General features: G+C 38.8%; 2 protein-coding genes across 5 annotated transcripts in view; both read right to left on the bottom strand.

The window, feature by feature from the left end:
• Window positions 1–27,768, bottom strand: part of LOC126248548 (dnaJ homolog subfamily C member 21) — a 250,530-nt gene that overhangs the window by 132,157 nt on the left and 90,605 nt on the right. The gene's annotated exons all lie outside the window — the stretch shown is intronic.
• The window catches only part of LOC126248549 (methyltransferase-like 26), a 70,461-nt gene continuing 67,300 nt past the window's right edge, over window positions 24,608–27,768 (bottom strand). For both annotated transcript variants that reach the window (XM_049949623.1, XM_049949622.1), the window contains exon 3: window positions 24,608–25,879. In XM_049949623.1, coding sequence (XP_049805580.1) covers window positions 25,240–25,879 — 640 coding nt within the window. In that variant the 3' untranslated portion in view covers window positions 24,608–25,239. The remainder of the gene's footprint in view (window positions 25,880–27,768) is intronic.

The following is a 27,768-nucleotide window of genomic DNA, read 5'->3' as shown; positions in this document are numbered from 1 at the left end:
AGTCAAATCTGGTGAACGGGCAGGCCAAGGGATATTACCATTCTTGCTGATTAGCCGTCCTGGAAATGCGAGTTTAAGCAAATCCATTAAGACATTTGCGGTATGGCTTGTTGCACGATCTTGCTGGAAGAGTTTCTTTATCGGGATCATACTGAGAGATTTCAGGTAGACCAAAGGTTGCCAACATGTCAGCATATCGTTCAGAGTTCACTGTTACTGTGTTACCACGTTCATCTTAAAAAAAAAATAGGATCCCCGATTCCACGGCAAGATATGCCACACCAAACTGTTACTTTATCAGAATGGAGAGGTTTTTCATGAAGATCACGTCGGTTATTTGCGGACCAATACCGGAAATTCTGTTTGTTGACGTAGCCATTAAGGTCAAAGTGGGTTATGCACTCTTTCTCAATTTCTTCCCATAGCAATGAGCATCGCTTGGCAAAAGGATATGCGATGACTGTAATCGTTTTTCGGACTTGCACTATCTGTATTTGCATGGATCATAGTGTAGGTCGTTCTTCAAAATCCGTCTCGCTGATCGATTGCTGAGACCAAGTTCAGCGCTGTGCCGCCTTGCTGATTTTCGCGGACTTCGTATGAATGCATCGCGCACACGATCAATGTTCTCTGGGATCTGGATTGTTTTTTCACTATCATCTATTTTCTTCGTCGTGCTTGCATTGGCTTCAAAGTTTCTCGCCCACAGGAGGATAGTCTTCCTTGATGGCACGGGAGCCCGTAATGGTAGATTAAATTCACGACTGAAAGCATGTTGGGCACCAACCACACAATCCGTGTTTTTATAATATGCTTTTACAGCAAGCGCACGTTTCAAGCTTCACCAACGCTCCAAGTCTACTGAAGTTTCCATCTTTCTACACGCTCAAGGTCGTTTCCCTCACTCCCATCACCCCCCACCGCGCCCGTCAGCCGGAGTCAAAATCGTGCCGTTTCACTCCATACCCTGTATTTAACGATGTAACTCTAAAAGCAGAAGGAGACATACAGCAAAACTGGGGATACTGGAAATTTGCATTTGCAAAAAAAGGTGCTGAAATAGCACGTAAGGGTTTATACGACTATCTCTGCTGACAAGTTTCGTAAATCAAATCACTGTCTACTAAATTCGCTCATTATTATTAATCATAAGTACCATTAGGGAGTAAATGCTTTAGGATGTAAGTATAAAAATTTCATTGTTAGAATGGATAATTTTCAGATCTTAGCTGTGCTGCTTAAAAAGAAAATGCTGTAGGGCAGATTGAATAAAAGTATGCTGTCAGACCTGTTTGTGGGCCAGTACAGTGAGAAAGATTTCTAAGTGCAAAGCAGCCAGTACTGGTGGTGGTGGTGGTTAGTGTTTAACGTCCCGTCGACAACGAGGTCATTAGAGACGGAGCGTAAGCTCGGGTTAAGGAAGGATTGGGAAGGAAATCGGCCGTGCCCTTTCAAAGGAACCATCCCGGCATTTGCCTGAAACGATTTCCCTAAATCACGGAAAACCTAAATCAGGATGGCCGGAGACGGGATTGAACCGTCGTCCTCCCGAATGCGAGTCCAGTGTGCTAACCACTGCGCCACCTCGCTCGGTGCGGCCAGTACTGGCCGTTTTGGGTTGTACCAAAAGACGCACACTCTAAACAAATGTTCCACAGTAATTAAGCTTCATTCTCGATAATTTGGTCGTGTATTCTTGTCATATGGCTATCATTGTTACAAGAGTATTTACTGCCTGAGGCTAAGGTAAGGTTACTCGTGTTGGATTGTGATTGGTACCTATTGTGAGTATTGTTGTGCCATTGTTGGTAAGAACATATTTCAGATGTTAGTCATGTGACCGTGGTTTGGTTTGTTGTATTGTCGACTTCTCTTTAGCTAGAGCAAGTGAAAGTGTGGATAATGGATTTTAGAATTTGAGTGTGTTGGTTTTGGTACTGTGGACTTTATTTCTTGCTGCAATATAGGTCTAGTGAAATTTGTGTCATCGGGTTTTGGATTTGTATGAGAGTTCATGGGATCTATGGCTTTGCTTGAGCTATAAGGTGAAGTGAAATTTGCAACACCGTGTTTCAGAGTTGTATGTTGGTTCCTGGTATAAAGGGAATTGTTGGAGCCATCTAGGTGTAAAAATTGTCATGTTGGGTTTTTGAGTTGTGTATGGTTTACTGGTTTTGTGGACTCCATTGGAGATATATAGGTCACATGAAATTTACAACACCAATAGTTTTTGTTTTTGCAGTGCTTTGTGTAAAATTTTGAGGATTTTGTGTGCTCGATTTTTGGGTGAATACTTGTTTAGCAGTGATGTCATTATTCTTACTGTCATGTAGCGATTCGAAACTGGTCATGGTAAATAAAGATTCAAAAATAATACAAAATGCAGCTGATTGCAGTAGTTCCTGGAAACCTTTATTCATAAGTCACAGTGTGTCACATATGTAATGAATAGACCTTAAAGTTTTAAAATTGTGTTGGTACTTGTCAGATTATATTAGTGGGAAAATAACAGAAAACTTATGTAGCTATTGTTGAACACTTTCGTGAGCTGTTGACAGATTTAGTGATAAAAGAGTATCATGTTTTCTTCTAAATTTCGATTAAAATAACTTTGTGGCTGACAAATAACTATGGGGGAGCAGGCTTGATGGTTGTATACAATATTCCACATACTTAGAAAAAGCAACATCTGCACATGCAGTGCAAATGGACCAAGACATACACTAAGATTATTTTCATTATTGTTGTTGCTAGCAGCAGTAAGAAGTACATACATCATTTGGAATTGGGGGGGGGGGGGGGAGATAGGGCAGCAGTTGGCTCTCCCCTTCTTGTGCATCCTACTGTGCCTGGGAAAGTTGTGTGGTGCCTAAAAAATCGATCATTATAGCGGGCACATAGGTGCCAAGAAAGAACTACAGTTGGCTGACTCCTAGCCACTGCCACCATCAGAGTTATTTTGGTCAAGGTGTAATGTAGCTTTGAAAAATCAGTTCAAGCTGAACTGTGATCTGCACTATCAGTACAAAACAGAAATATAACTTTTGTGTAAACTTTGCATCCTTCCCTAGGATTTAACAAAGTTATGTACTATGGTGCGAAAACATTTGAGAAACTCTCATCTAACATACAGCAAGTAATCAGTTATCTCAGCAAATTCAAAAGAAAATTTGAAACGTACCTCATTAGTGACTCCTTATGATGATTATCTTAGTGCAACGATTTGAATCCTCCTTTAGCTGGATGGCAAGTAGTGTGTTGTAAGCTGTCCTGTGTAATTACATATTTGGGTTTGTTTTCTTTGAAAATACCTGGTTAATCAAGTAAATATTAAGTTCTTGATAAGACAGCCTTCACCTTCCTAATATAATTGTAGTAGCTGCAGCTTTCTTTGTAATTCACTAGAACACATTTAACTGGCATGAACAGAACTAGTATTAAGTAGTTATGTGATAGTTTATTGTTAATATAGTGTGCTGCTTAGGCTATGTTTGGTTGCCTTTTGTTAATGTGTATCTGTACTTGTTCCACAGTCCTGTAGGTTCACCTTCTTGATGGGATGTACAGAATATGGTGAATGAGTGGGAAAATCAGTATTCTTTTGAAATTGTGGTAGTTGATTTATGTCAAGGCTCATTAGTAAATGTATATATTGTGAAGATGCTGCTAGAATGCTTAATGTCTTGAAGATGCACCTACAAAATGACTGTCGGTAAACACCAGCATCACTATCTGCAGCTGCCCACTTACAATGTGAATGCAATACCTGACCACATTAGATGATTATATGCTTCACAATCTGACAATTTAATGTTTGCTCAAATGCAGGAATTTTTACTCCTAGGTACTTAATTTTAGATTGGTATGCACCTCATTGGCGACGGAGTGGTGTACAAAATTCATCTCACTAATCATTACTTACTTAATTTTTTTCTAACTTGATAATAGTGATGTTCTACTTATGTTTGTTCTTTCCATTACTGCCAGGTTTGATCAAAAATATTCAATAATTCATTCACTGTACCTTTGACTTATTTTCAGAAACACATTACAAATCTGGTACCGCACCAGAACGACAACAGGATTGCACAACCAAATATTCTCTGCCTGGGATGGTTACTAAGGATAGGCCATGGCCAAGACCCAAGGTCATTATTCTATATTTTACCATCTGTGCCAAAATAATGTATCTGCTAATATATTAACATTATGGCACTGTGAGCAGTAGTATCAAGGATACACTTTAAGAAAATGAAATCGATAACATTCCACTGTGAAAACCCAATGTCATAAAATGTTTATTGAAATGAATAAACTTGTATGTTGGAGTTATTGTTGTGATTGTTTTAGTATGACATGTTAAAAACAACTGCAGTAACATAAATTTGTTTATTGCAAAAGGAGTTATGTCTCTTACATATGTTACATTGTCCTGTTTTATATTGAATGTTTTCTTATAATATATTCAGTTATTCAAAATTTCTTTGCTTACTGCAAACTGTTAGGCATCCGCTGTATTAGGTATAGATGTAATACCTATTAGTGACGTGGAAATTTCTGATGGACTGCAACTTGAACCCACATTTCTCTCTTATTGCGAGGAAATATTCCATGAAATTTTGGGTTTTCAATCAGATGTTACTGAACCAGTCCTTTGACTGCATAGCTTCCAGCACTACCGAATGTGAGTGGGAACAAGAGATACTGAATATTCATCTGTCCTATAAACCTCATCAAAGATTCAATGTGAATATGTTTAGAATAAGGTATAATGTGCCAGTTGTAACACATTCAGCCAATGCTACACAGCTTCTTACATGTCATGTGTTAAGTTCTTTTTCCTTGATTCTTTCCACATGTCACCTCTCCTTTGCTTGTAACTTCAGATTGATCAGCCTCTGAGAGTATATAATGGGCTATGAAAATCAACATTTATTTACAAGTTTCTTCTACATATGTTCAGTTTCGTTTGGCCTTTTGGATGTGACATGACCTTGGGGAAATAAGGGTAAAACAAGCAGAAGTAGCAACAGTTAAAGAGAGGTTCCACCACTGCGAACTACCATGGAGTGTTCTTTTTTTAAATTTATGTCTTAAAACCTTATTCGAGTGGTTGTTTTTTTTTATCAGAGGTATCGGTACAGCATAAAGCTTAACATTAGTACAAAAAGGAGTCAAATACTCACACATTCAATAACTTACCAGAGCATACCAAAGGTCTTGTAAGTGATAAAGATTGGTTTCAGAGTGAATTAAAGAACTTCCTGTTGGCCAACTCCTCCTACTCCATTGATGAATATCTTCACAAGGATTATAGCTTATAACTCTGTCTGCATTAGAATTGTACAGTATCCATGTATCTGGGTGGAAGAAAAAAAAAACTTATACTCTTGCCACATCCCAGAGACTCCTCTCCAAGGGATCCATGGAAAACGATAAAAGTAATGTAATCCATACCCTCACAAATCAAGCACTGGTTATAAGAACAAAAGTTGTTGTTTGTTTTGGAATAGTGACACTAGTAACAGTACCTGGATTACTTTGTCATCTCACAGCAATAATAAAAGGAAGATTTATGTTTGACAGTATTATGAAAAGGACAGTTGTTAGTCACCATATACATTATGCTGATTTTAATATTTGCACAACAAAAAGACTGTCAAACAAAGCTTTTGGCCAAACAGGCCAAGGTAGTGTTATACGCCCTTCACTGTTCCTTTTCTATATAAACGATTTGGGAGACAATCTGAGCAGCCGTTTGAGGTTGTTTGCTGTCGTTACTCGACTAGTAAAGTCATCAGAAGATCAAAGCAGATTGCAAAATGATTTAGAAAAGATATCTGTATGGTGCGAAAATTGGCAATTGACCCTAAATAACAAAAAGGGTGAGGTCATCCACATGAGTGCTAAAAGGAATCCGTTAAACTTCAGTTACATGATAAATTGGTCAAATCTAAATGCCGTAAATTCAACTAAATATTAGGAATTACAATTATGACACCTTAAATTTGAAGGAACACACAGAAAATGTTGTGGGGGAAGACTAACCAAAGACTGTGTTTTATCGGCAGGACACTTAGAAAATGTAACAGATCTGCTAAGGAGACTGCATACATTACACTTGTCAGTCCTCTTTTTGAATACTGGTGTGTGGTTTGCAATCCTTACCAGATAGGAGTGATGGAGTACATTGGAAAAGTTAAAAGAAGGGTAGTACATTTTGTATTATTGTGAAATGTGGGAAAGAGTGTCACTGAAATGATACAGGATTTGGCATGGGCATCATTAAAAAAAACGGAATTTTTTGTTGTGGAGTAATGTTCTCACAAAATTCCACTCACCAAGTTTCTCTTCCGAATGTGACAATATTTTGTTGATGCTGATATACATAGGGAGAAACAATCACCATGATAAAATAAGGAAAATAAGAGGTTGTATGGAAGGATATAGGCGTTTGTTCTTTCAGCACGCTATACGAGATTGGAATAACAGAGAATTGTGAAGGTGGTTCGATGAACCCTCTGCTAGGCAATTAAATGTGATTTACAGAGTATTGATGTAGATTAGAATTAGACAGCGCACGCGCGTGCGGTGTGTGTGTGTGTGTGTGTGTGTGTGTGTGTGTGTGTGTGTGTGTGTGTGTGGTTTGACGGACTTTTTGTTGTACCCATCTGTTACTCAGCATCTCCACTATGGATTTGTTATAAAGTCCAGTTTTATAAGTCATTTGTCATTGATGTCCTTGCTCCCCTCTGCCACCCAAAGAAACTGACAAAAGAAGTTGGTCTCGTGAATTTTTGTGTGGTGGAGGAAAGGGCGGGGGGGAGGGGGGGGGTTGGAGGCAAAGGGCAAGGTTTTCACTCCTCCCATGGAAAAATCTATCTTAGAATGTGTTAATTAAGAGCTCCCAACCCAATCATGGATCTGGCACTATAGATTTATTATTGAGTGAATATAGCAGAATTGAAAACGAATTTCAAAGTGATGAATGAAATCAAAATATTTCGTAATTGGCTCTGCATGGGATCTGAACCCTATCACATTCATCTTTTGTTGTAATATATTTGGTTACCCTGATGCAAAACTTCAGAAAGACTACACAGGACGAAAGCTCCATGTATAAGGGGCAGTCAAATGTAAACAAGACTGATGGGAAAAAGTAAACAAATTGTTTACTATTTCAAACATAATCACTATAGTTGTTAATACATTCATGCCATTGTGAGATAATATGGTCAACCTGTTCATGAAAAGTGTGTTTGCAGTTGCTTATGGAACCATGATCGTACCCATCTGTGCACCTTTCAGTGTGAAGCAAATGGATGGCCAAGAATTGCTTTCTTCAGGGCTCTAAAATATAAAAATCATGGTACTGTGTGGGGGTTGTGTGAAGACTTCCCAGACAAAACTCTACAGCATAGTTTACACAGCCTGCTAACAAAATGCCTGCCAATGTTGCATAGAGTTCGCTCCACAAGTTTCGCTGGGAAACCAATTCACAGTCTCCACAAGATCCCAATCTCTCCCCATGCGATTTCCGTAATTTTAGAGTTCTGGAGAAAGACATTCATGGCTGCCCTTTTGCTTCAGATAAAGAGGTGCATGTTTCCAGAGGAAACTGCAAACATTTTTCCACAAGGATATTGACCACCCTGCCTTCCAGTGGGATAAATGTGTTAACAACTATGGCAATTACTTCTGTATTAATAAATAGTTTGCTTACTTTTTCTATCTGTTTCATATTAATTTGACTGCCCTTGTATGCCACTATAAATAAGTTTGCTTTTGTAGACTGCTCTATTATTATTTTACACCATTTTATTTTTTTAAATACTGTCCCCCCCCCCCCCCCCCCTCAGAAACTTGCAGCTGTATGCTGGGTTAAAGATTTCCCCAAAATTCAGTAGGTTTTCATAATCCTGTTAGTGTATCCGCAGTGTGAATGCAATTCAATAGAAACTTCATAAACACTGATTTACACGCACAATTTTGGATTTGAGAACTGTAAACTCACTTTTTTGAGGCGGGGGCAGCAGAAAACATGCTTCTACTGTACAGATGAGGAACTCTAAACTTACCAAGTTGGAATAACTCCATTTGCTCTAACTCTACTCCTTAGATAATGTTTTTTTTTTTTTTTTCATTTTTATAATGCAGTGGTGGTAGATGTAGCGCATTTACATAAAGTGCCAAAATTCTTATGTAGGTGATGTTTCAGTAAAATTCATTATCCATCAGTTGAGGTCTACGAATGCCAATGGTATAGTTAATTTTTCACTATACATGTTGTTTTAAGAGAAATCTGTAATTTAATTCATTCACAAGCCATATGCTCAGAAACATGTCATGTGGTAACAATTGTTTATTTCCAAAATGACATAAATTATTTGAAAGCCCTCATTTCACTCTTTCAGTAAACATTTTATTATTTGTGAACATTCATTAACTAAAAAGTTATTCACAATTAAATTTTCCACCATTTAGAAAATACTATTGTTATTTGGACCTTTAAGTATGTTCATAATATCATAACTATAGTTATAATTTTCTTGCCCTAATTTTTCTGAACTAGAAAATGGCTTTGGTTATCAGAGTAATTTGATAATTAATAAATGAACAAAACTACTATCCTGTGAAATTCACAAGAGTCTCAGTAAATCCCCACAGCAATGCGCACAGTATGAATAAAATAATCCACCCAACTTTATTTCCCACTTATCTATCACATAGATAAACCAGATTATTACTTGCTTCCCCATAATGTCATTGCCACTAATTTCAACATTGTTTTCTTTATATAGCAATATGAATTTAGCTCCTAGTAATCGTTACAGTAACTTCTCCATGGCACAGCCATGATTAGCTATTTTCATTTTAACATCTCAGTGTAAAAATTCATACAGTGCACTCATTCATTCCACATTTCAATGTCAAAGTCACTAATATGAGCAGATCTTACTTTTACAGTCACTCAGTGTGATTATTTCGTGAACTTGTTGGAAAAAAGCTGGCTGTTGTCATCCACATAACTTCACTGTGTTAAAGTGTTAATAAAGCTTCTTTTTGTAGATTTGAATGAACTCACCATAGAAAGAACCTGCCACTGTTTAGAGTTCATCCACTGTAGAAGCTGACTTGATTTATTTGAACTATAAAAATAGTTGATAGCAGAAGTTAATCCTCGTCATTATGTGTTTTGGCACTAAGAAATGTGAAGTAATCTCAAGTGTAAATCAATGGTGTCATGTCCGTAATTGAAATATTACGAGGGTCACTCCAAAAGAAATGCACACTATTTTTGTAAAAATACAGGTTTCATTCTGCATGTGTGAAAGTTTTACAGTGTGTAGATACATCCTTCCCGCTTGTTTTCAAACTTACAAGGGGAGGCCACGACGTTTGGAACGCAGATTTACTGCAAACTTCTCACACTCGTAGTACTCCATTAGGACAACAAAATGTGTAAGCAGTAACGCGTACTTCTCAAGCGTTATTGGGAAAATCGCAAGATAATTTCGGTCGTCAAATATATACACCTGTGCGTGGCCATTTTTACCATGAATCGCCGGCAGCCGAGTGGTGCCGGCGCGGTAGCTCAGCGTGTTCGGTCAGAGGGTTAACTGCCCTCTGTAATAAAAAAAACTGTGTGACTGGATCGACGACAAACTAGGACGAGTGTCTTGGGACGTCCGACCAATTGCAGCGAACAATAAAAAAAAGGTGGTTAGCGTTCATGCCCTGTAATCGCTGGTTCGCTCCCGAGTCCTGCTCGTCAGTTTTTTTTTTTTTTTCTAACACAGTCATTTTCTTTACTATTTATATTACAATTGATGTAATGGGAAAAATACGTGTAATCAGATGAACTTTTATTGAATTTACAATGTTATTTGGCAGTCTACAAATTTTTATTATCACAAATAATATAATATTTATAACTACCGACTATTAAACGACCATACGCATAACGTGATACTGAAAATGTTTTTACCTTGAATTTTTTTGGGGGGCTTAAATAGCAATGGAGTGATTTGCATCTTCTAATTGTAATACAAATAAGATATGTTGTTGAGCCATGTTGTTAATGACATGCCATATCCATTGTTCCAAATATTCAGGAAATACAGTTGACAGTTATTTATCTGTGTTATTTCTCTGAGATAACACTGTTTTTTAAAGCAGTTAAGAATACCAGTTAATCGGTGCACAACCTGCAGATTGCCGCCTTTCTTACACCCCAGGCAAATTAATAAAAATGGGGGAAATAATTTATATGCTTTTCAAACTTCAGGCAAATACTCATACTGCATGTAGTAGTGAGAAACAGAAAATTTCCCTGACCTAGTGGGTGAGCATCCACCTATCCCACCCCTTAATTCAATTTTTTCAACCTTATTATTCTGTTTTTATGAAAAACAGTTCATCTTATGAAGACATCTATTATGACAAAAAGTATTTCTAGTGAAGTTCTGCTCAAAGAAATTCATATGCATGTTTTAACTAAGATAAACACTTTAACATTAAAGGAGACTTCTCATTGATAAGTGGAAGTATTGAGTTGTCGATAGGCACAAACAAAAGAAAGAAAACTTGCTTGCTTTCAGATTTATCCTTTGACGAGACGAGCTAGACTAACAAAAACAAAAACACAACCTCTCTCTCTCTCTCTCTCTCTCTCTATGCCCCTACATGGTGCCAGTTAGACTGACTGTGTCAGTGCTATTGGCAGGTGGACTGATTGTGGTGGGGTAGTGTCAAGTGGGGTGGGTGGAGAGAGAGGGAGGAAGGAGGAGCGAGATGGACTGGGAATGCGTAGCTAGCGACTCAGATGGAGATGATCAGTTTGCTGGCTAGGAATGTGGAAGGGAGGGGTGGCAGGTATATGGGCTGGCATGTTTATAGCAACCAGCAGGAAGGGGCACATGCTGAAGGCGACTTAACTTGGTGGGAGTGACAGGGTGGAGGGCACAGAAACTGTTGGGTGGAACATGTGGGGACTGCAGGTTACTGTAGGTTGAGGCCTGGATAATTTCAGAAACAGAGAATATGTTGTAAGGATCCATACGACCTGGGTTGTGAAGTAGCCATTAAAATAAAGCTTTTTATTTTCAGCTGCATGTTGTGCCACAATGGTGGTCTACTTTGCTTTTGGCCACAGTTTGCAGGTGGACATTCATCCTGGTGGACAACTGGTTGGTAATCATAGCAGTGATTGCACCAGGGCTGTTATATGACAGCTGCTTTCACAGGTGGTCCGGCCTCTGATGGGATAGGATAAGCCCGTGACAGGACTGGAGTAGTAGGTGCTGAGTTTTTGCTACATGGACATGATCCCTGTGACAAGTGGTTGGGAATGGGAATGGCATAGAGATAGACTAGGATGATGTGTAGGTTGCGTGGGTGATGAAACACCAGTTTAGAAAGGGTGAAGGATTTTGGGTATGACATCCCTCTTTCAGGGCAGGAAAAGAGAAAAAGCCCTGGTGAGCAATATGGTTCACTTGTTTCAGTCTGGAGTGATAGTGGGTGAAGAGGGGGCACTCCTTTTAGCCGATTTGTAGGGGTGGTGGGAGGACTGGGGTTGTGTGAGAATGTGGCATTGGAAATTTGTTTGTGGACTAGATTTGGGGGATGTTGCTGTCTGTGAAGGCCTTTGTGGGCCCTTCAGGAAACAGGGCAAGGGATTCCTCCTCAGTGCAGATATTTTGTCCAAAGGGGGCTAGGCTGTACATGGGGGGGGGGGGGCAGGAGTCATTCATTGATTTTCTGCAATAAATCATGCAGTGAAATTGGCATTTCTTTGAAGAATCTAGAAAATTGCATTCTTCTCGCAAAGCAACATCAAAGTTCGTACCAAGAGGGTGGGACCCTTTTCAAACAGAGGGCAGGTTTGACACTAATTTAGCATAGCAGTCTTGATGATAACAGTCCTCTGCAGCTACTAAATACAAAACATTGTTAATGTGTTCAGCAACTTTTCTACAAAAATCATAATCACATTTCTCTTTTCCAGGCAGTGTGCGTTTCAGAGTTAACTGTATCATTGTCATCGCTATCTTAGTGAAACTCTTGTGAGTGGGATTCATTGATCAGGAAAAGTGCCTAACATCAGTCAGATGTGTGCCCAAAGATGTTGCTGAGGTCTCCCGTCACAGCACTGTTTTGCAGGAGAGACATCAGACAGACATTGGAATCCAGGGGCAGCATCATGGTTGCTGCAACAAATAAACTGCAATGGTGCTACCTTTTTGTTTGGTCATCAATCTACTTAGCTATAGATATGAGATTTTCACATGAGGGCCCCTCCCAAAAGTCTAGACATGGCACTCACCAGCTGTACTCCATGAAGTAAACTGTCCATAACTATCTCTCACTCACCTCATTTACATTTACAATAGCTATGGCTTAAGTTATGCAATCACAAGTCAGTGCCCATACTAGACATTTTGGTTTCAATCACAGAGATTTTGTCATTAATATTATCTTGTTAAATACACAGGAGCAGAGTCTCAATTCTTGCCCAGGTCCTACTAAAATAATGGATGTATTGCATCAGAAGAATGCAATTGTCACAACCTTTACTCCTGGAGCACAAACCAGGTAACATAGCCGTATGGTTTGTTATATTACTTTGAACTGTATTCCTCTAAGACAAAACAGTTACTTCATTCTTCTAAGTGTACGTTCAATCATTTGATGACCTCTGATAAATAAATTTATGTCATCGTACTATGCACCTGATAAAACAAATTCACTGTCTTAGCCACGACCCATCTCACCATCTGTATCTCTCTCATGGTAATGTTACTGGAAACTTATTACGTATAGACACATTGTCGATGAAGAAAAAAATACAACATAACTGACTGCTTTTGCATAAATGCAAAAATGTGCATAGGCACAGGTCATTGTTGTGTGGAGAGCAGTTCTTGTACCAAGTCTTCAGCTGATGGAAATTGGAAGTGTTTCTGAGATGATCTCTTCACTGACAAACTGTTGCTCACTTGAAAGTCGTGTATCAACACGGAGATCTGTCTTGACACTGATTCACAGTGCCAGCCACTGCACAAATTGTTGATCCTCTGCAAGCCTTCCTGCACTTCACTGCAGTTTTCCAGCTTCTCCTCAGCCTCCATACAGACAACAGCCTCACACAGCACCGAAGCTCCAGTTACGCAGTATTTCATTCTTTTGCGGTTATGTGGAATTCCCATTTTTTTAACTTGTATCATTTATGTAGTATATTTTCCACCTTTATTTGCAGTCTAAGGAATTGAAAATCCATCATTCTAGCAGAAACAGCTGTGTCACGTATGCCAGCTGAAGAAAATCAGGAAAGGAAAGCAGGTACCTGAAAATAAATAACAGCCAATTGCATCACTTTAGCTTTCCAAACACATAAATCAACATGGCAGCTGCTTGGTTTGCATTATTTTTAATGTGATCTGTTGTGCTTTAGTGTCGGTGACTGTCATGTCACCTGCTAAACATAGCACTAAATTCAGATAACCTTTATTAAATAATAAACATTCCCTGATAAGTATTTTGTTGCCTATTATCTACATATATGATACAAAAGTACAAAAATGGAAAGGGGACCCTATACATAACTAGTAAAACTTAAAAAAGTAATTTCCTGTCTTTTACATTTTCCTGCAGTTTACGCCATGTTTTTTCGAGTTCCTGGAAAAGTGCAAAAGCGGGGTTTTACTATATTTACCTTGGTCTTATCCGTTGGAGGAAGGTCACTGAAAGCGCAACCGCTTTGCCTGGTTTTGTTGTTTTCTGTTGCTGATTCCCTGATTAGGGTCCAGCAGCAATCGGCTAACATTGATGAACTCCACTTTTCCTGGTATCTCATTTCCATGTCCAAACTTTTATGGTGGAAGCATTCTCCATGCTCGTTGGTTACAGAACCACAGTTGTCACGAAAGAAGTCCATGTGGTAATCTAAGAAACATAAATTTAAGGACACATTCACTCCAGTCTACTGCAGTAGTGCAGAAGATTTGCCACAAGATCCTTGTAGTTTTCTACCCTCTTATTTCCTAGAAAGTTTGTTGGCACCTGAGCTCCCATGGTAACTTTTCATCAACTGCCAGGATTGTGTTGAAATGCTTATGTTTGTACAGTTTGCATATCTGGGGACCCACAAAAATCCTGTCTTTTATTTTCACCTCATTAAGACATGGAAATTTATCATGCAAATCGACAAATGCTTCATCATTGTCTGTGGCCTTATCAAAGTTTTTCATAAGGCCCAATTTTATTTGAAGAGCAAGGAGAATTATGTCCTTGGATTTGACAAGTGCTTCATGCATAACATATTGAGATCCTGTTTCAAGTGATTGACACTTAGGCCAATCTTTTTATAGTGATGTGCTTTGGTGCAGCTATCCTAGAGATGCAGAAAGCAACAGAACTTGGTGTACCCTTGTTGCTGCCCAAGTAATATGTCTATGACTTTCAGATCCCTAGAAATCTGCCAATTAAACTTGTCACAGTTCAATAGTAATAACAATTTTTTCATGTTATCATATGTTTCTTTCATGTATGGTGCATAACCAATTGGAATTGTTGGTAACACACTGCCATAATGCAGCAGCATGCACTTGAGACGTTCTTTGGAGGAGTCGATGAGCAACCTCCACTGGTCACTTTTATAGTCAAATGCCCATACCTGTCATTAGTCTGTGTACAGCACTCCAAAATACCAAATTCTTTTCACTTTCGAAAAACTGAACGAACTGCATATGGTGGTTATGGAATGCAGTCGCATTTAACATCTTATCAATACAATTCCACTGTTGTCTTGACACCAAAAGTTCAGTTTTACCTTTCAGCTATTCCAGATCTCTCACTTGAGTGAAAAGTATACAGAGCTGTTTGTAAACACATGTGAGAGTGAAATGGACGAAATATACTAAATGTGTCTAGAATGTTGTATGAATAGTTAATAAATTAAAATCTATAGTTAAGAAAGTTGTTAGCAGTAGCAACAATAAATTTGTGTGATACATTGTCATTCAAATAAATTAGTTATTATTATTTATAATTGTAAATAATTGTTGTGATTACTAGAAATAAAGTATAGATTAATAAACACTAAAAAAAGTACCTGTTTAAGTCAAATATGAAAATATTTTATGTGGGGTCAAAATGACCCCTTTTTGCCGTTTTAGGATTGTCAGAAACTCCGCCGTTCTAGTGTTAAGTTCACAGTATTATTTTCTGAATCTCTGAACACCCACTGTTGCACAAAAATCAGGATCTTTCGCTATTACAATCAGATCAGACAGGAAGAGGCAGTCTGTCTCTGTGGGGCACTGGTCGCATGGCCTTAGGTATGTTAGCATATGTCAAGGAAGACTTTTTATTCTTGGAAATAACACGCAATACTGGAGTTATCATACAAAAGTAACAGTCATTCACATTCACATGGTTTGATGGTTCTTGCCAAATCATGGGTACAGCAAAGCCCATGGAAGATCTATCACAATTCAACCATGAATGAAGATTACAGACACAAGACATGCCATATACAGTGATCAGCCAGAACATCGTGACCACTAGGCTACTATTGATATAGACTCATTCAGGCGACGGCAGAATAACCTGTTGATGAATGACTGCTAGTCAGGCACACGCATGGTGCATGCAGCATCAGTGAATCTGCTGTCCATGTGTAGAATGGGGAACGGATGTAATCTACCTGAGTTTGACTGTGAGGACATTGTGATGGCCTGGAGGCTCAGAATGAACATTTCAGACACTGAACGACTTGTCAGGCATTCAAGTAGTGCTGTGGCGAGTGTCTTCAACACATGGTGAAACCAATATGAAACCATATCCAGATGTTGTGGGGTTGGACGGCCATCGCTCATTACAGATGTTGGACATTGTAGGCTGGGCAGACTGGTAAAACAGGACAGGTGGCGGAACTAACACCATGTTTTAATGCTGGTCAAAGTACAAGGGTGTCTGAACACACAGTCCACCAAACACTCCTAACGATGGACATCCACAGCCAACGATCCATGCATGTGCCAATGGTAATGCCATGACATCAGCACTACGACTGAGAGGGCACATGTCCTTTGGCACTGGACCTTGGCGCAGTCGGAGTGTGTTGCATGGACTGATGAATCCAAATACCTTCTTCATCATGTCCATGGGAGTGTGTGGATCTGTTGTCTTCCAAAAGAACAGCTACTTGACATGTGCGCAGTGAGGTGGAGATAAGCTGGCGGCGGCTCCATTATGCTCTGAGGAATAGGGATAGGTTATGATCGCGCTCGAGAAACGCGCGACGCGAAGGCAATTTCTCGAGAACGTCTCGGGTACGCTCGAGAAGTTGACAGTGCTGCGCTCTCTGAGAAATTGCGCAAACCTTCAGTACACGAAGCACTGAGACTGAGCCGCAACGGTCGTACTCGTTGTACGTACATGCACGGAAAACTTTGAAATTCTATGACTGATATCAACTGTACTACTGTTATTAATGTGTACTGAAGTATTAGTATATGTCTCATAAGACAAAAATCATAGATTTGATGTTTATAACAAAGCACAGAATTCGCATGAAACAGAAGCTTTATTCTTACAAAATAAATTACCTTGTACATTCTGCATGTATGCATGCATACATGCTTAAACGTAACAGAGAATATAGCCTTTTATATACAGAAACTGCGTTCATATGTTTACTTACTGGAGAAAGAAACGAAACAAAAGTTTTTCAGCGGAAGGCATTTTTACATCCCATTGCTGCACTGCCGTCGATTTTTGTTTAGAAATATGATTTTATTAACCAATTGGCCTTTTAGTCTGCTTCTTTGTTTGTTTATAAGTAGTCCTGTTTTCGAAAATATTCTTTCACTGGGAACAGAAGTTGCATGTATTTAAAGATATTTTTTTGCCACGACAGAGCTAGACCTGGGTAACTGTTTTCATTTTTTTTTCCAGTAGTGTAAAGGATTATCCGTGCGTTGTAGGTATGGTTATTCCAAATATCGTTGTACCTCCAGGTCTATGCTATCACAATCGCTTTTCATTAGATTTTTATTGGAAACCTCTTCATCGAAAGAAGCCCATAAGGAACTACTGGCGTTTTGTACGAAATGGTACTCGTGGCTAGTGTCGTTAGCAGCCGAATGAGTAGATCGTATGGTCTCTACCATGTTTGTGCACTCTGCAATCAGGCTTGCAACGGCATGTTTTGAATGAATGGGATTCGTAAATGGTAAAGTTTTGAATCTGGGGTCGAGAACTGTGGCAACGGCACGTACTTTGTTTGTTTCTATTAATCCTACCTAGCCGGGCTATTAGTGAGTTGTGCAGATGTTGCAGTAGCTCTTGCACTGTCGTGGTAGCCCACTTCCCATTGCATACGGTTAGGATTAGCTGTCTGATTATTGGAACAGCTTTCGAAAGAGAGGTATAGTGTTCAGTTGAGATTGCACTTGTTACCTATTCAAATGGCTCCAGTACACATAAACATTCGCTCAAAATTCGCCACTCGTCAGGTGTGAGGTTCTCTACACCTGAATACAAAGATGATAAACAGGCTGCAATGCATTCCTTTTGCTCCACTAGACGTTGTAGCATATAAAACGTACTGTTCCATCGGGTTTCGGTTTCCTGAATAAATTTATGAACAGGTTTTTTCACTAGATCCTGGATCTCGTGGAGTTTTCATTAGCATTGCAACTTGTTTTAAAATAGCTAACAAATTTTCTGGCCTTTCCCTGCATTATGCATAGATCACTGTTGCTGTTCAAAGAACTTTTCACAACTAAACTGATGGTGTGTGCTAAACAAGGCACATGTTGCATATCTATGAAGCACATGTTGCATATCTATGTTGCCACTGTGAATAAGCTGCCGTCATTTTACTGGCGTTGTCAGTTGTGATGCTTACAACTTTGTTTTTAATGTTCCATTTTGAAATCACGTTATCTAATGCCTCACTAATATTTAGCGCTGTATGCTTTTCAGGGAAATGGAATGCCTCGAGAGCTAAAGCTTTCAGGCACCAATTAGTGTTAATGAAATGACACGTTACAGCAATATATGCCTCACTATTGAGTGAGGTCCAAATATCGGTCGTTAAAGAAACACAAGTAGAGTCTTCTACGGCCAAGTTTACAGCCTCTTTCTGTTTATGGTAATCGTCCTCAATCATGAGGCGCAACTTTTTTCGATTTGGTATCGAGTATTGTGGGTCCAACAGTGAAACAAAATCTCGAAAACATGCCCTCGACGATTAAAAGCGGTTGAAAATCGTCTGTTACCATGGCCACTAGTGCTTCATCTAGCTGTTGTTGCCGTTTACTTCCCTCTATGAAAAGAAACGTAAGATTTAGATCAGTGCTCCTGCAAGGAGATCCGTTATGCTCGACAACTAGTCCAATAAAATTACATATCGTATCGTGCAAAAGCTAGGATAGTATAGGTTTGATTTTGGGGTATGTTGTATGTTATCGGATTATGATTAAAAAATCAATGTTTTTTAAGCGTGGCGGACCGCTTCGGACACTATCCGAACGTTTGCATGGAATTCACCTTTTGTCTGCCTCGCACTATTGGAAGAATGAGCCTCTGTATCCACGGATGTCACTGTTTTATTACTCGATAAATTGTGCAGTTTAAGATGTCTAATCATGCCCGTTGTAATTTTTGATACATTACGGAAATTTTTACGACAAATGTTGCAAGTAACGTTATCTCCATCCTCCGTAAAGTATTGCCAGCACCATGATGTTCGTTTTCGAGTGTGCATATTGATTTGAGTATCAACTTTACTCCAATGAAACCTGAGACATACTAGTTACGAGCACAGAGAGCAACGAGCGTGTTTGTCTAGCGGCGGCAGTCAATTCATAAACCAACAGCGTCGCGGTGTATGTTGTCGCAGCCAACTGGCGCGCAGCAGCACACGCTGCCGAGTCGTTTCTCGTGAGCTTCTTCAGAAATGCTTGAGAACTAGAGGCTCGAGGAATTCTCGGTGCGCTCGAGTCGCCACGCCTCGCCATCCTATCACTGCTGAGGAACATTCATGTGGGCATCAACAGATCCAGTGGAGCTTGTGCAAGGCATCATGATGGCCAAGGAGTATCGAACACTGGTTGCAGACTACGTACATTCCTTCATGACAATCATATTTCTCGATGGCAGTGACATTTTTCAACAAGATAATGCGCCATGTCACGCAGCCAAGAGTGTGATGGAGTGATTCAAGGAAGACAGTGACGAGTTCCAATTGATGACAAGGCAAACTGACCGCCTGTCAGGATCAGATGGCTTTTATCAAAGCATGAGATGATGGAGGTGTAAGATGAAAATAAATTAATTGATGCAAAGTATACAATTGCAAATGTTTTCTATTAGATGAGGAGTCATTTCTGGAATAAGTTCCACAATATAGTCCATGTTTCAGACGTAAAATGTACAAATGTTTTCAAATGCAAACAAAATGGTTGTATTCTTGTTTATTCCACCTCCACCGCAACAAAACGTGTGCTGTGACAAGTGAAAACTGGGCACAAATTAATGTCACTCTTACATCCCTACAGCAAAAAAATTGCACTATTTCTGTATTGATTTGGTCATGGCAACTTGCATGGTTAACAGTGAGGTGTGCAGCTTATTATTAATTTCTCAAATTTATTTTAATACTTAATCACCATTTAGAGATTGCACTGCATCCCCATTTCATTTTTTCTGGTATTTTTGTTACACACTTGATAACACCTCGAAAGTATGGATATGTCAACATAATTGTTAGACATTCTGACTAGAACATCATATATATTATTTCTCAAGTCAACATCACTTTTTCTCAACACACACTAATTGTAAATGGATGAGTGAGGTATTGTTAGAGAGGCTAATTAACCAGCTTCTAACACTGTGTACTGATATTGCGCTAAAACTTACTGTTTGTAGAAAATTTTATCATAAAAGAGATTTAACTATCATAGGCAAAAGGTCATGACGGATGCTCAGCTTCGTACTTACATTTTATGAAGCTAACTTATTAATCACGAATAAGATAATCCCCCTTTCATATTACCACAAATAGCATTATGTTTTACAGTACTTATTAACGGGATAATTTGTATATAGCATCCTTATAGATAATAACGGTGACCACTGTGGTAGTCCATTATATCTACATCTACATAAGTACTCCACAAGCCACCGTACAGTGCACAGTGGAGGGCACCCTGTACCACTACTTGTAATTTCTGTTACTGTTCCACTCGCAAATAGAGCAACGGTAAAAAAACTGTCTGTACACTTCCGTATGAGCCCTAATTTATGCCTGTCAGAAAAGCTGACTTTTCTAAATGAATATACATTCTGAAACAACAAATTCACTAGTCATTGTCACACTGAATTACGATTTGCCTATTGCTACTATGCCTAACGTGCTTATTGCAACTGAAAATGTGTGCCAAGTTAAGTTTATAGTTTATGAGATCCTAATGACAGTCCCTGATCTCCACGTGTCGTACAAGCTGGGATGAACATTATGAACACAAAACACATTATTGGACACACGGCAATGTGTCATGTTTCATGAGTTCATGATTATTATTTCACATTGTTTGGTTCATTTTTAAAGATGTTTTCCCTTCACTCCCACAACTACCCTTATCTCAATGACTACACTTATTCCAAATGCTGTTATTATTTAAAACTATAAAAGTGCGCAAGTTTTGCATTGGTCCCTAATATTAAATATTACAAAACAAGCTTATCTATATAAATATATGTATAACTGTAACAATATTCACTTTCAGTGTCATTTAGGTACATCAGACACGTTATGACATTTCAACTTCCACTTGCGAATGGCTAAAGCCGAAATCTTGATTAAGTGAAATAAATGGACAGTAATTTACGCTTTAATGGCAGAAATTGTTTTCAAAAAGGATGTGTATGTAGTGGGAATGCCACAAGTCCACTATTATACGTCTAATCTTGTGTACTTGCTCTTCTTTCTGAGCGAGCTGAGTCCACTTGTAGCAGAGATGGTGTGTTAAGAGATGACATCACAGGACTCACTCACAAATTCAAAGCAAGAAGCTCATTTCTGATTGCCAAACAAAAGGCTTCATCAAACTTTCTAAATTAAACTTGGATTTCTTACATTTCAGCAGTTGTGGCCTACTGCCGAAAACATGATTGAGAGGTGCAATAGTCTTCCTAGGCCTTTTTTTATGTTTCTTGCAATATTTGTATGCAAGTTTTAGCGGCGTAACCCCCACATGAATGACCGCACATTTTACCACAGTTCTAAGCAAGCTACAATAAATTTTTATACCTAACACTGCAGAGGCTACTGTTTATATTTAGTATGGGATATGTCTGGTGCACCCTGATACTTGTTTACTTCCTTGTGCTCTCATATGAGATCTACAGATGGTGCACTGGTCTAAGATTACCGTATTTACTCGAATCTAAGCCGCACTCGAATCTAAGCCGCACCTGAAAAATGAGACTCGAAATCCAGGAAAAAAAATTTTCCCGAATCTAAGCCGCACCTGAAACTTGAAGACTCGAAGTTTAAGGGGAGAGAAAAGTTTTAGGCCGCACCTCCAAATCGAAACAAAGTTGGTCCATTGTAATATGAGGCACAATTTAGGTCGAATGAATGGCGATACAGCTACAGTAGTTTGGTTCGAGTCATAAGCTTAGCAGTTAAGCTTTACCAGGTAGCCATTGCTATGCGTCAGGTGCTCCGTCCCTATTTTTATACGGGTACCCTTCCTTTTTCGCGTACTTCGTCTGGTTTGAATTGATTGTTTATTTTTCTTTGATCTGATAAGTGCCGTTCTCTTTGTAATAGGTGTTTACGTCACACTAAGCTGAAAATGCATTGCTGTACTGTGTCATGCATTGTTTGTCGCATTCTGGTAATGAGTGTTTACGACCTGTCGTCGCTCGCGGCATGGCTTGCTTTTGTGCACGCTACTGCCGCATACAATTAAAAAAAAAAGAGAGAGAGAGAGAGAGAGAGGAATCATCTCATTAGCAAAGCAGTGGCAAGAGACTGATATTTGCTGTTACCTACACTCCTGCTTTCTTTGATAATGATCAACGAGAGCCAAATAATAGACAGCGTATGATAGATGTTCTGAACGAGAGTTTAGCGAGAATTTTTCTCCGTTTGAAAATCTTTGCAGACGCCTCTTTAGTACATTACATTCTGCACTGAAATTAGTCATCTTAGATTTAAAAATCTAGTCAATTGCCGTGCTTCATTTCTGACTGTATCACTATTAGGCATACGAATATAAACATGGGATGATATCTATATTTTTCCGCGTTTGCTGTTGTCACACTCTAGTTTCGTAGTTTGTTAGGCAGACAGGATTTAAATGAGTTAGCAGCAAACACGAAAGAATACATGGCAAAATGTTTATATTCGTATTATTCTTATGGTGAAGAGAATACAGCATGCGATTCACAATTCATAAAAGTTCCTATAAGGAACCATCTCTTCTCACAGGTGGGAAAAAATTCAGAACGTAGAGTTGGCCATATTGACAAACATCCCAAACAGTCTTGCCAGTCGGAATTTCGTAGCACACTGAAATGCTGCTACATTCGAAGATGCACAATACGGAATTTGTATTTACTTTGTTGGATAATGTATGAAAATGCAGTGGTCGAAACTCGAGACGGAGGAAAACGCTCGTTTCCACCTTTTTTTAAAAATTTATTTACTGACGTAGAGGGTTTGGCGCCAGTATTTATCTGTGTGCCTGCAAAGCATGCCTGTGTAGCGCTACGTATATTCGACGGCAGAAGTTAGTTGTGGCGACACCTGCCAACATTTTCCAGAATTTCCGCTTACTTTGCACTCGATTCTAAGCCACAGGCGGTTTTTTGGATTACAAAAACCGGAAAAAAAGAGCGGCTTAGATTCGAGTAAATACGGTACCCTACATATTTGGCAGTAGGATTTCATTTAATTTCTTGCTATTGTTGTGTAGGCTTTTACACTCCTTTCTGAGCACTTTGTAAAGTAATGTGTTTCATCATCTGCAAGACAGTCCTGGGGTGCACAGTTTGTACATCAGGCCAGTGTGTATCAAATCAAAGTGTATCTAATGCCATGACAAAATCAAGTAACACATGTATGCAGAAGCCTTTGTGGCTAAATGCTGCATGGCAGCTTCTGCCAGCCTGATGAATGATTGGGAGATAAAGTTGTCTTTGAAGCTGAACAGAAAGTTCAGCCAGATTTGTTCGAACTTACTGTGACGTTATGTGTGTCACATCAGACAATACCTATAGAAAATCTTTTCCACATTCAGTCTCCAAATGAAATGAGATAATGATCAAACGATATCGTGCACATCTCTCTTCCATACACTGTTGCATTCCAGATAAATGCTTTTAAAAAAATCCTAAAACTTAAATTAGATGTACATGTATTTCTTTTTTAGGAAAGTTATTCATACTATTGATAGTTATATTTTAAATGTTCTTCACTTTTCCCAACATTATTTATCTTCTTGTTCAAATAGGAAATTTCATCTACTCCTTTCAACATCTGATTTCCTAACTTAATCCTTGCAGCAACATCTGACTTAATGTGGCTATACTCACTTACCTTTGTTTCATTTTTTGCCATGTCCATTTCATAACCTGTTTTCATGACACTATCCATCCTGCTCAACTAATCTTCCAAGTGCTGCACAGTTTTTGACAGAATTACAATTTCATCTGCAAATCTCAGTTGTTTTTCTTATCCTTAAACTTTAATTCGCTTTCTAAATTCCTCCTTGGTTTCTTTTTGGGGAGGTAGTAATCAATCTCATCTTACTTCCATCTCAATTACTGCATCCCTTTTGTGAACTTCAACTCATAACTGCAGTCTGATTTCTGTAATGTTTGTAGACAACTTTTGATACCTTTTTATACCGACCACTTCAAAAAATTCTAAAGAGTGCATTCCAGCCAACACTGTCAACGGCTTTCCTTTTTGTACATCTGCAAGTGCTGTGAAATGTAGGTTTGAATTTTATCAACCTATCTTCTAAGTTTCTCATAGTGTCAGTACCACTCTATATACTCTTACGATTCTCCAGAACCCAAAGTTATCTTCTGTCAGTCTATATATCCTTCTGATATACAAACATGATGGTAGTTCAATAGCACTCCTATCTCTCAACACTGACCTTTGGTATTGGTAACATATTTTTCTTAAAGTCTGGGGGTATTTGGCATATCTTGTATACCCTTATTATCAGGTGTAACAGTTTTTTAATGTTTCTCACAAGGATATTAATAATTCTGATGGAATGTCATCAACTCCACGTGCCTTTCAACTTCTTTCAATCCTTCATCAGATTCTTCCCATAGTATTGCATCACTCATCTCCTTTTCATCCAGTTCATCTTCTCTATTGACAATAGTTAGCCTGTTTCTTTCCTTTAAATAACCCTTCTGCATCTTTTATCCACCTTGCTGAGTCTCTTCAGTTTCTTAGTACCAGCTTGCCATATGATATCTGATATTTTGTGAAATACTAATGTGCATGTGGAGTCAAAAAGTGATGTAAATGTAGGCTGAAAGTAATGAAATCTTACAGTCACAATAAAGACATTTATTTGAGATCAAAGGATACAGTTTCATTTGAAAATTCAGAAGTTTCATAGTTAGACTCAAAGAATGCAAATATCTGAAAAACTTTTCCTGTGGGCTACACAGAGTTTATGCAGTTCATTATTTGATTCTTTGTTATCAGTGGGATTTGAGTGCATTGTGTCTGGAAGATGTATCAGAAGTATCATGACAGTTTCTCTTATGGATTTTAAGTGTCAGGTCAATATCTGCTACTGAATGACAAAGTCGAAAGTTTAGCTTTTTCTACTTTGCTCAGACATTTACAAAGATGGCTTCACAAAACCAAATGAAAACCTGCAGTTATAGTATCTGCATAAATTATATAGTACCTATATAAAGCACAAATATTTCTATTACTTCACAATTTTAAACAATCAATCAAACATCACAGACTTTACAGAACACGAACCATTAACCATACGAGCAACTACACAATCTTATTTTAAGAGCACAACATTCTACTAAGCGTCAGCTAATACTGTTACACAGGAACAACATTGGCATTGTTAAGAACCAAACTGACCTTTAACATCTGATTTATTAATACTGAAATAAAATGGAACAAATTTTGTTAATGAAAAGCACTCTCCAATGAAATTACTTTTTCTTCCACACAAGCATGTGATTATTAGCTGGCATATCGTGTGCTGCTATTAGTGCCAAACCATATTTAAATCCCAATACATTCAGATCTTCTACGTCTCTTAGGCCCCATGCAGGATTCTCTTGTCTTAATCTCTGGTTAAAGCTAACATTAGACTCTGGAGTTATAACTCCATTAAATGCAAAAGGCCCATACAGGAATAATAGACCACAAGGTTTCAGAATTTTCTGTACATTCTTGAATAGGTGTTCAGTGCATTCACTTTCAGTTGTGTGGATCATATTGATGTTGATAACAAAAGACACAGAATTTTCTGTGAATGCTCCAAAGGCCCAGAAACTATATGGAGTACGTATATCGATTACAATTGGGTCACGCACATTGCGGACACCACTCTCAGAAATGTATGCTCCAATACTTCTTATGTAGCTTTCTTCAAATTCAGATGGTTGAAACTGTACATCTGGAAAATAATGGGCAAAATACACAATGTGTTGGCCTGTTCCCGAGGCTATTTCCAGTACTGTCAGAGCTTCTTCCTTTGCCTTGTTGTTAAAAATGTACTGCATTAAAACCTCGAGAATTGGTTCTTTGTTGCGTTCAGCTGCAGGGCTGTGCAATTTATATCCAACACTGTAAAACAGAAACAATAATATAGCAATTTAGTAAGTTTACACCTGACAAAACATCAGTTTACACACACACACACACACACACACACACACACACACACACACACACAGAGAGAGAGAGAGAGAGAGAGAGAGAGGGAGGTATCAATGGCAGTTCAGCTGACACACAGGATACCTAGCTAAGATGTGTTACAAAATCATGGCCAGTATCTAATGGATTTAAAAAATGACTTTACTGTGGACTTTTATAATGTTCTTTCTACAAACTGTGAAACTGCTCGAGGATGAGGCACACAGATGCAAACAGCAGCCTCAAATTGAAACCAATGGGATCTGAGTGCACCATCCACATTTTGAATGTTCCACTGCCCACACAAGAGACAACAGTAAGTCTTGGACATCATACTGTGCAGCAAGCATTAAAAAAATGCCATGAGTTCCAGACACAGTTACAGGCCTGTCTATATATTGTGTGATTTCTGACCTTACAATCATGACATCTAGTCTGTCCAAAGCATAGAGAATGAGTGAATTATGGCTGGTGCCATAATTTTGATGCGTGCTTGGAAAACGAGTGGGATCATATGATACTCTGAAATACCATGCAGCTCCTTACTGTCATGTGTGTGTGTGTGTGTGTGTGTGTGTGTGTGTGTGTGTGTGTAAGGTGTTGTCGAGGGGAGGCCTACAACTCTGTCAGTGTTGTGGAGAGATTTACTAGCAGTAGCCCAATCATCTTCGTTTGTGCATCATGCATACGATTTTTTATTGATAATTGGCAGTTTTCTGCAGGTCCTTATGCCACAAAGTTAAGTCTGTGTCATACTAAGACAATAAGCCACATGTTTACTGAGAAAATTCTACTGTCCACCCTTTCTGGATGGCTAATGCAGTATCGGCAGCTGTCTGGTTGTCGTCAGTTACGCAGGTATGTTTCCTACAGCCACCATTGTGGTGCGAGGGTGGTGTGACGAATGATTATGCCACTCTCAATGACATGCAAGCATCATCTCTCTGGAGCTCCAGTGGCAGGTGCACTTAAGTTCGAACATCCATGCACTGACCCCATTTCGTGTGTTTGCCAGTTGAATAACATACACAGACTTTCATAGTGGCCAGGGCTCATGATCTATGAATAGTAATTGTTTTGAAGATTGGCTGTTTTGAACACCTGTGGTATTTGTGTATGTTTCAACATTCAAAGCTACTGTTAGCGACTGATGCTGCAACTACAACAACAAAGTTACATATTACTTTTGCCATTTGATATCAGATAGTATCTGAATTCTCTTTTCATGAATGCCATCTGTTCCTCACTCCTGTTTCCACTGCAGAACAACACAGTGTGCAAAGTAAGTTATGACAAATAAAGTATGTGGAAGGACAACATCTCTGGAAGGCAAAATATATGAAGGAACAAAATATACACTACCACTCATTAATTTCAATAAACCTGCCATCCAACATCTAAATCTCCGTAGGTACCATGTAATACTATGACTATGGCTGAGTAAGCAAAGGAATAGTACAACATTGGTGATCATGAAATATTATTCAGTAGTCTGTCATGTACATATAAAATAGTTATCTGAACTGATATGGTTGTTTACCTGTGTGACAAACGAAGGTATATTCCATACTGCCCTGTTTTTCCCTGTAGTGTTGTGATGTCTGCAGTGTACTTCAAGCAGTGATACAATATGCACTACATGATTACTGCACTTCAGGTCTTTAGTGACAGCTGACAGTGTGCACGTCCTTATTATCATTCCAGGAGCAGAGAGATCCATCAACAAATGACACTCAGAAAAGCAGGTTTATCTATGCTCCAATCTATGAAACAATGGGGCATGGCTATAGGGGGAGTGCAATACACCCTTCACTACCAGA

The sequence above is a fragment of the Schistocerca nitens genome, chromosome 3, assembly GCF_023898315.1.
Source record: "Schistocerca nitens isolate TAMUIC-IGC-003100 chromosome 3, iqSchNite1.1, whole genome shotgun sequence".
Lineage (NCBI taxonomy): Eukaryota > Metazoa > Arthropoda > Insecta > Orthoptera > Acrididae > Schistocerca > Schistocerca nitens.
The sequence above is the reverse complement of the archived record's forward strand: the minus strand, read 5'-3'. Positions and strand labels throughout refer to the sequence as shown.